The 9,356-nt window shown below is 41.3% G+C and overlaps 1 protein-coding gene and 1 pseudogene across 1 annotated transcript; one reads left to right on the plus strand and one right to left on the minus strand.

Annotated features, from left to right (window-relative positions):
- Positions 1-3,337: 3,337 nt before the first annotated feature.
- LOC121968065 lies at positions 3,338-5,583 on the plus strand (annotated as a pseudogene).
- Positions 5,584-6,893: 1,310 nt separating this feature from the next.
- Positions 6,894-9,124, minus strand: LOC122055838 (BURP domain-containing protein 12-like). The gene has a single exon (XM_042617479.1). It carries the CDS (start codon positions 9,100-9,102, stop codon positions 7,099-7,101), a length of 2,004 nt encoding a protein of 667 aa, XP_042473413.1. The 5' UTR covers positions 9,103-9,124; the 3' UTR covers positions 6,894-7,098.
- Between the last annotated feature and the right edge of the window lie 232 nt (positions 9,125-9,356).

Here is a 9,356-nt window from a genome sequence, read left to right on the forward strand (position 1 = left end):
AATTGTTGATAAATTTAACATAAATGTTAGTGGGTGAGTGGATTGATGTGTTGGCAAAAACGTGAAAAATTAGTCGTTATATAAATTATCTATGTTTAATGTATCTAAAATTGTAAATACGTAGTCAAGCTTGTGGATGAGAGATAGTTTGATTACAACCCGCCCAACCCGTCAATATTGCATATGATTTGGGAAATTATCTGAGAATCATTTTTCCATTACACTGATACAAGCCTAGCTTTGAATCTATTGGACCTATTCTTTGTTTTTTTTGAAAAAAAACATCAATAACGTATTTCTTTTTCGTATCTTTAAAATTAGTATCAGCATGACATTAACGCAAAACATTAATTCTATTGTCGCCAAATCCAAAGGGAATAAAGATGATAAAAGAAATAAAAATTCATTCTTTTAAATAATTATTAAATATTTAATTGGCTGGATAAATTTTGCAATATATTAAAGTTAATATATATTTGAGTCGATCCTGAATCAAATTTCATGAGATCTTTTTCAGTGGTAATTTGTTTAATATAAAAATATACATAATACATATAAAATTAAATGCTATATATATGTTTTTTTTTAGTTAAAACCACTTTATTAGAACAAGATACAAACCCAATACATTGAACAAAAGTTGAACTGGATTCATAAATTTATACTTGGACAGTTGTAGAACTGGATTCATAAATTTATACCCTGCGTAGAAATTAAGCGTTCATTATTAGGCTTCATGCATCACATGCATGGCGAGCGAGCATCTGCGTAACTGCCTTCAGGGCGCCTGCGCGCCGGGGATCCCGGGAAGGGGCGGTAAGAACGGAATCGGAGGCAGAAGTGACGGCGTCGAGGGAGGCAACAATGGGTTGGGCGGCAGAAGTGATGGGATCGACGGCGGCAGGAAGGGAATCGGAGGGAGAATAAACGCCGGTGGCAGCAGTGGGTTGGGCTGCAGGAAGGGGAACGGAGGCAGAAGCGAAGAAGGCTGCAGCAGCGAGGGCTTTGGCGGCAGGAAGGGAATGGGAGGGAGAATCGAAGGCTTGGGCGGAGGCAGGAAGGCGGTTAAACTCCTAGCGGCGTTAGCAGAGGAAGCAGCGGAGCAGAGGAGGATGAAGAGGAGCGACAGGATCGATGTGGTCTTCATTGTTGTTCTCTGAGGAATTTTATGGAACAGGTGGTGGTTTGCTTGGTGCAGAGAATTACAGGGTATTTATAGGGAGGAGAATGGCGTGGTGGCGTTGCACAACCGGAGTAGAGGAGGAGAAGTCATGCAGGTGCTGGTTTATTCTACAATATCATTTTTTTTATATGAACACTTCTTGCATACGGCTGAAAACTGTGTTGATTAAAACGGATATGATGATGACTCTTGGAAGTTGAATGATTTAAAGGTACATGAGATGAAGATTCTGAGATACCTAACAAGAAAATCTCAACTTAGTGCATTTCCAATAGTTAGAATTCTAAATGAGTTTTTTTCAATATCTCAATATGGTACATAATCAACAATATGAAAGTTCAATGAAATATCTTCAATGGTTAAAGTTCTAAATGAGCTTTCTTATGATCCATGTCATAGCATGAGTTGCATGATTTTATACATGTTGCATCAAATTTGACACAAAAGAGTAAGTTTGTGTTTTCACTACTGTTCTTAAATTACAAATCTCAAACCTCACCTCTTTAATGATTCAAGACTTTTTATTCAGTTTTTTTGATTTTTCAAACCTCTCATAAACCTGGCATTGGAAATGCCCTAAGAAACACATGATGAGGATGCCTGTATTATCACGATAAAGCTCCTTTCATGTTTAAATTAATTGTTCCCTTGGGGTGTCTTAATCATCTTTTTTACAACAATGTTTAAATTAATTAGTATAATACTGGAAAATAAGGAGGAAGAAGAATAATATAATTTTTTTAATTATCTTTTGGAATAACAATAACTGCAATTTATGATATATTTGTGCAATTTAAGGTATATATGCAGCGTATGTCAAAGTTTCTATGTATATAACTAGAGAGAGCCAAGGCATGTATATAAACTCCTCAGTCCTCACGGCTCGGATCCACCAAGCGGGCAAATCCTAATTCGAACCCGTCTCTGATTCTTCAATGTCGACTTTATCCGCATATACCCGATCTATAGGGCGGTAAACCAATCAATCGAGCCGAGTCCAATTTTGGAATATTCAAGCTTATTTAATAAGGTAATCAAATCGAGCAGAGTCGAGGTTAAAATGAACGAAACTCTTAAAATAATTATTTAAGTTTAACTTGATTTATTTTTTTATGAGTTTTAGTTTGTTTAAATCTTGACTTTAAGCTTGATTCATTTAGATATTATCGAGCTCTCAATTCAAGTTTGACTTGAACTTAGTTCGAGCTTGGTTCGTTTAGATATATGCTATCGAATTCTCAATTCAAGCTTATTTGATTGTTTAAAAGTTTTAGTTGTTTGATTGATTATTGAAGTCAATAATTTAAACTTATTTATTTATTTTATTGTTTATTTAATATATTGATAAGAGTTTTATTAATGAATATGATTTATGAACATTGTCCGTATTCACGGATATTATTCACGGACGTTATTCATGAATATTATTCACGAACGTTGTTCACAAATATTATTCACAAATATTAACGAGTTGAATTCAAGTTTGTTTATTTAATTTAACAAGTTATTTAAACTTATTTATTTAATTAATCATATGTATATTAAACGAACATAAACAAACTCTTATAAATTTGAACATCAAATTTATTCACGAACACTTATTTACGGCCCTACTTATCTACCCCTTTGCTACCGTTGATTCCGACTAATTAAATCGGCGGTCCCGATGCACTTATCTGGCCTCCGCATCCCCGGAATGAAGAGAAAAACTAGAATCCCTCATCCGCCACTGCTTCTGCTCCTCCTCGTCTCTGGAGGGCTTCCTCCGCCTTGGTAAATTTTTTCTGGAATTTCCTTGAATCACGAAGAGATTCTCACTGTATTGGATTTCTGCATAATGTGCATCCCGATTTCTGATTCGGGATTTTTATTTAGGAATCTGTGTCTGATCGACATTATTGTTGAATCGGATCGGAAAACGAAAATTTCCTTTTCAATTATTACTTTGAAATTAGTTTGATGCATTCCTGCATCCCATCTTTCTCCACAGTGATCCAAATCATGCACAAACTTAAATTGCTTCATCTTATTCATAATGTTCCATTTGTTTCTCTTATTGACATGAATGTTGATCGATTGGAAAATGGTTTTTGTTTCTTAGGAAATAAAGTTAGGGGTCTGATGGATGAATGGAATTTTTATAATTTTCAGGAAATGTCTGAGTCGAAGCCTGCCATGGCCAAACCTGAGTTTACCCCAAGGTTAATCAGCTTAGGCCTGGTACCAATGGCCACTCCCTCATAGTGAAGGTGGTAGATGCAAAGACGTGCATGCGAAGGGGCCTTCATGTTCCTTAGGTTCGTCAGATGCGATTAGCAGGATGTTTGGTGGGAGATGAAACTGGAATGACCGTCTTTACTGCTAGGAATGAGCAAGGTTGGTATTTTTTTTTTAAAATAAAATTTATGACACTGTCAAGATTTTTTACAGTCATTTGACTCGTTTGTATTGTTTGATTTTTAAAATGTATATATTTTGAATCAATAATTGAATTTTTTGGACTTTCATTTTGAATTATAAGTAGGCACAAGGTCTGCCTCTTTATCCTTCAGAACATATTACATTTGGTTGCTTATATACTTCTGACTATATTCATGTTCTATATTCACGAACGTTAACTCTAGCTTGTTACTGATCAAGTTTAGTTCATTTAGCGGGTCTTTAAGTTTTTTCCATTTAGTGAGTCTAAGTAAGATGTTTGAGATCATTTAGTTATCATACTTGGCAAACAAATCATTCTTTACTGAGCTTGTGTAGATTTTTTTTACAACTTCACATATGGATGGGATTATTTGCATATACAATTTACGAATAATTGAACAGATATGTTGAAGGATCTTTACGAATAACTCCCAAAAGAACTTGGTCTTGGGTTTTGTCATCTACGCATGACTCATTTATGTATCACTTCATCTAAGCGAACCTTTCTATGGCTTATTGCTCCAACCTCCTAGTGATGTTCAAATTTTCCCACCTTCTGAACACTTAAAGAGTTTGTATTCCATATTTTTCAATTAGGAAAATATTGAATTGATCCCTTGTATTTTCTATGCTTCATCTTGTTTTTCCTCTGCATCCTGTTTTTTATGATCATTATGCCAGTTATAAGGTATTTCCTTTGGTACGGTTGCATGGATTGGCTATCAAATAACACAATACATTTATTTGTTATGAACATAACTGGTAAGTGGTATATGCTGCTTCCTGACTAGGTCCTAAAATCTCCTTTGCCAAACCAATTACGACATTGGCACTCTATCCAGCTCATCTTATTGCTGTATCATGGGTTTTGAAGACGTCTCCATATATATTACATTGATTTTATGTATCAGCTAAAGATGACTCAAAAAGATGTCTGTTTACATTTAATTGCTAATAATTTTAAGTGAGATAGTTATTTCACTTATTCATCATGAAAAGTTCTTTGGTTGTTGGTAGTTTTTTCTCTTATTGTTCAATGAGCTTGTATTTTTTTATTTTTGTCACTTGCTGAATATGTAATTTTGAATTTAAAGGATATGCAATGTGAAATTTTTGGTGGGGTTTCTATACAAGTAGCATCCATGACTTCTAATATCCTTGCAAGACTACCAAGTCGTAGATTCCTAGTTGCTTGGATTTGCGTGTCCTGTTCTGTGTCCAAGTTGATAATTTACTGTCTTATGACCGTAGTTTCTCCTCTTTGTTGATTGTGTACTTGAAATTGGTTTCTGATATTTAACAAATTAGATGCTTTTTCTAATTTTTAAGATTTTGCTTATACCTTCATTAGCCTGTCTGGCTCTCTAAATTTGAAATTTACTTAGCTCTGTGCCCTACTAATTTCTACCTCTAATGTTACTTTAACATGCAAATTTTAAATATATAACTCACATTAGCGTCCTTGGAGCTGTGAACGACGGGACCGGATCCTCTGGTCTCCTTGTCCTGGTCCGCTGTTGGACCGGGACAAGGAGATTGGTGGGAGGCAATGACCTCCACCTGTTAATAGGTGGGGCCCATTGTCCCCCACCAATGCAAAGGCTGGACCAATTCATGGTCCAGCCTTTGCGGACCAGAAGATCCGCCCCCATGAATGACTCGGCAATATTTTGTTCTTCATTGTATCATCTTTTTGCTTATATTAACACTAATATCTGAAAAAATGCAAACCCAATCGATTTGTTCAAGGCAGGTACTGCTGTAGTACTCAGAAATGCGATAGACATGTTCAAAGGATCAATGTGGCTTGCTCTGGACAAGTGGGGCAGGATCGAAACCACAGATTCTGCTGATTCCACTGTGAAAGAGGGCAACCATATATCTTTGATTGAGTTTGAGCTGGTGACCGTTGTTGATGAGTGACTGAAAAATGGCCAATACATGATCCTCCCTCTCGGATGCTTTAAAATTTCTCAGCTGGAGTTTTAGGTTATTGTATTGTGAATTTCTGTTTGGAGATGACAACTTGTATTCGATTTTATCTAAATCCCTTAATATAAAAATAAATTGTCTTATCTTGCTTAATTGTAAGAGAGATAGCTATGTGCTTTATGTTATGAACCCTAGAGGAAACCTTGCCCATCTATCAAATCCTTCTAATGCATTAATGACATGCAGGCCCTTTGTTTTCTCAAGAGCTTTAGTTACATGTGCCAAGACACTGCTAATGAAGGTACCCACTCTGATCATTCAGCCACTTGGTTTCTTCATCATTTACTCTTTTATTGACTCTGAACTTACTGTCCATTGGATTCCTTCAGAAAAACAGAAACACCTACTGCACATGTTTTGCTTTTCACTTCCCTCAAGTTGACTATAGATTGTCGGATTAATGAACTTCCATGATGATAAACTGTGCGTCTTTGGCTATCAAAGGCCCTCCAAGTAGGAACACTCCGAGGTCCTTGTCACCTTTGCCTCATCATCGCAGGTTGAATGCAGATCCTGATCGAGCAGGACCAAAGATGTTCAACTCAAACTATTAAATACAGTTCAACACTAATTCCCTGTTTTAAGGGATTGCCCGACGAATGATAATGTAACCGATATTGATCTCACGTTGCATGTGCTGCTTCACTTGCTGTCTTCCAACTTGCCCTGATTTCTTCTATTCGCAGGACTTCGACCTTTTTGACCTAATACTTTGTCCTATTCAAGGAGACTCAAGCCAAATGCGCACAGTTTGTTATTATCTTTAATGATTGTAGCTTTAAGTTTGTTCAGTGTGATTACTTTATCTTTTTATTGTTCATAGTGATCTCTTATTTGTCAGAGTCCAAGGAGATAAAGCAACAAGAAAGGCAAAAGAAAAAGAAAAGGGGGATTAGGTCAGTGTTGATCTGTTAAAGCTGAGGTAACCCTGTTTTATTAGAGATTTTTTTTTTTTTTGTGATGTTTTAGACTCACTAATCTGGTTTTGAAAATTTTCAATTGGGATCTGATGCTGTAGTCATTGTCGGTTCTCTTCAAATAGCACAACTATTCTTAAATAAACCAGGTCAGATTTTAAAATGTCGAATGAAAAGTTGGATTATTCTTAAATAACAGATGTTGTAACCTTTCATCAGCTAATGGTTTTTTGAGTTCAAAGAAAGTTCATTTGCTCTAGGTAAATCTTCAATGACAAATATTGTTGTGGCCTTTCATCAGCTAATGATTGTTTGAGGACAAAGGAAGTCGATTTGCTCAAGTAAATCTTCAATGACAGGTAATGCTGGTAACAAACAGATAAAAGAGAAATTTTGTAGTCGGGATTTCAGATTCGTGACCGAAGCAATGACATGACATCGTAACAATGAGAGCAAATTTATAGGATTTCAAACGAAAAGGGAAAAAATGTGGAGAAAAGAACTAATCAAGAACTTTTACTTCACAAAACTAACACTGGATACCTTCATTATACGCTATAGGCATATTGGATATATTATATGTGATTAGTCTGCGACCGTCCACGTCATGTCGCCTTCGAAAATCCAATGGCAGGCCTCGATCAGGCCTGGCTTGGAACCCAGCGCTACGAAGGCTCCGTGGGACGGGCTCCACGCCGACGTGTCGAGGTGACAGATGGCAACGCCGTTGTTGATCTTCTCCTTGGAATCGACGGCCAAGATCTCCGCCTCGTAGATCCGCACCTTGGGCACCGAATGGCAGTAGTAGACGAGGTAAGGGAAGAGGCTCTGGTGGCACGACACGGACCGTGTTACCTTACCGCCGTTCACCCCGCTTACTTTTCCGATGAGGATGTCGCCTTTGGAGCCCGCGGTGGAGGCGGTGCTCCGCGCCACCACGTCGCTTCCCAGTACGGACACCGCGAAGTCAATCACGTCCTCCGCTGAGGTGGCGCACCGCTTCGTCTCGCCGCGGCTCGGTGCCCGCTCGCACTCCGCCACCGTATCGCCCACCGCTTTCCCCAGCGCCGTGTCCTCCCGGATCCCGAAAATTCGACGGACGTCGGCGACGGAGAACGGGATCCGGCCGGATATTGACCGCGGGAGGAAGGACCGCGGCGGCATCTTGTCGCGGATGTCCGGCATTGGTAACACGCTCCCCCGCCGTAGCTCGCGTTCGCGGAAGAACTTCCCCGGCTCCACCAGCCACCGGTTTGCCGGCTTCCCGGTGTGGAGGGAGAGGAGGGGAGCGGCTGCGGGGGCACCCAAGGAGGGATTGACGGAGGAGTTGCGGTAGGTCTTGAAATCGATTCCCGATCTGGCGTAGGCTTTAAATGTGGTGTTGTCGCTGTCGTAGCCCTTGAAGGTGACCTTGTGCTTTCCGGAGCCCTCGGCGTAGCCCTTGAAAGAGTCGGTCCCCGGGTTGAAGGAGTTGCCATAGTTGGTGAACTCGGCGGAGGCGGCGTTGCCGCCCTTGGCGTAGGAGCTGAAGCTGTCGTCGCCGGTGTTGGACTGGTCGCGGTAGCTGGCGAAGCTTTCTGACCCAGATTTTCCGCCTTCTCCGTACGACCGGAAGTTGTTCACCGGCACATTCCCGTTGAACCCGTACGAGGCGAAGGAATCGTTGGCGCCGCTGGCGCTCTCGCCGTAGCCGTCGAAAGAGGAACCAAGGACGTTGGAGTCGGTGGCGTAGCCTTTGAAGGTGGTGGGCACGTCGGCTCCGCGCTTGCCGTATCCGGTGAAGGACTGATCCCCGGCGTTGGCAGCGTCGGAGTAGCTTGAGAACGAGCGTTTCCGAGCGGTGGCGTCGGCATCGTAGTTGCTGAACTTGAGGTCCGGCACGTTGGCTTCGTGGTCGTAGGAGTCGAAGCCGCCGGCGCCTCCGGCGGAAGAGGAAGCATAGCTGGTGAAGTTGGCCGTGACGACGTTTCCGCCCTCAGCATATGAGGCGAAGGAGTCGTTGTGCCCGATGGAGCCGCGGCTGTAGCGTCGGAAGGAGTCGACGGCGACGTTAAGGTCGTCGGAGTAGTGACTGAACCCATTGCTTCCTCCTTTTGCGCCGGAGCCGTAGTCGGAGAAGTTGGAGTTCTGGTAGGAGCCAAAGGCGGAGGAGTCGTCCTTTCGGGCGGCGTCGGAGTAGGTATTGGTATCTTCCGGGTTGCAGAGGAGGCGCGCGGCGGCGCAGAGGTCACTGAGGCGGGAGGAGAGGGCGGCGGGGTCGGCGGCGGCGAGGGAGGAGTAGGTCGCGGAGTCGAGGGCGGAGAGCGGGGAGAGTTTGTCGAGGATGAAGGCGGGTTGCGGGCGGTTGGTCGGCACCTTGCGGTTCCAGTAACGGATCAGGGCCGCCCGAACGGTGAACGGATTCGCCGCCGTCGATGCGTCAGCGCTGACCGCGTGGATCTGCCGGTGGCCGAAGAGTAAGAAAAGAGAGAGAAGGAAGGAGGAGAAGCATACCGCCGTCGCTATGGCCGCCATTACGGAGATGATCTGAAACCAAGGAGACGGGGAAATAAGTAATGCGAGGGAACGGAGTTGGTAATAACATTCCATGTGTTTGCCTATTTGATATGGATACTATGCTTACAATGTTGGTTCCCAAAAAAAATACAAACATTTTTGTAAAATTTTTTTATAAAAACATAAAATGATAGGAAAAAAAAATTACTTTCTCTTATTTGATTTGCTTTAATTATACGATCTCTTTGGATGTAAGAAAAAAGGACTTATTTCCTTTCATCACTGATTATAATTTTCAACCAAACAAACAAATTCCAAACTACAATTAGACCAAGGAAACACCCACC

This window comes from Zingiber officinale, chromosome 3B (assembly GCF_018446385.1).
Source record: "Zingiber officinale cultivar Zhangliang chromosome 3B, Zo_v1.1, whole genome shotgun sequence".
NCBI classification, from domain to species: domain Eukaryota; kingdom Viridiplantae; phylum Streptophyta; class Magnoliopsida; order Zingiberales; family Zingiberaceae; genus Zingiber; species Zingiber officinale.

Excerpts from the sequence above, each read along its gene's own strand:
- LOC122055838 (XM_042617479.1), bottom strand. The coding sequence starts at position 9,102 with ATGGAATGTTATTACCAACTCCGTTCCCTCGCATTACTTATTTCCCCG.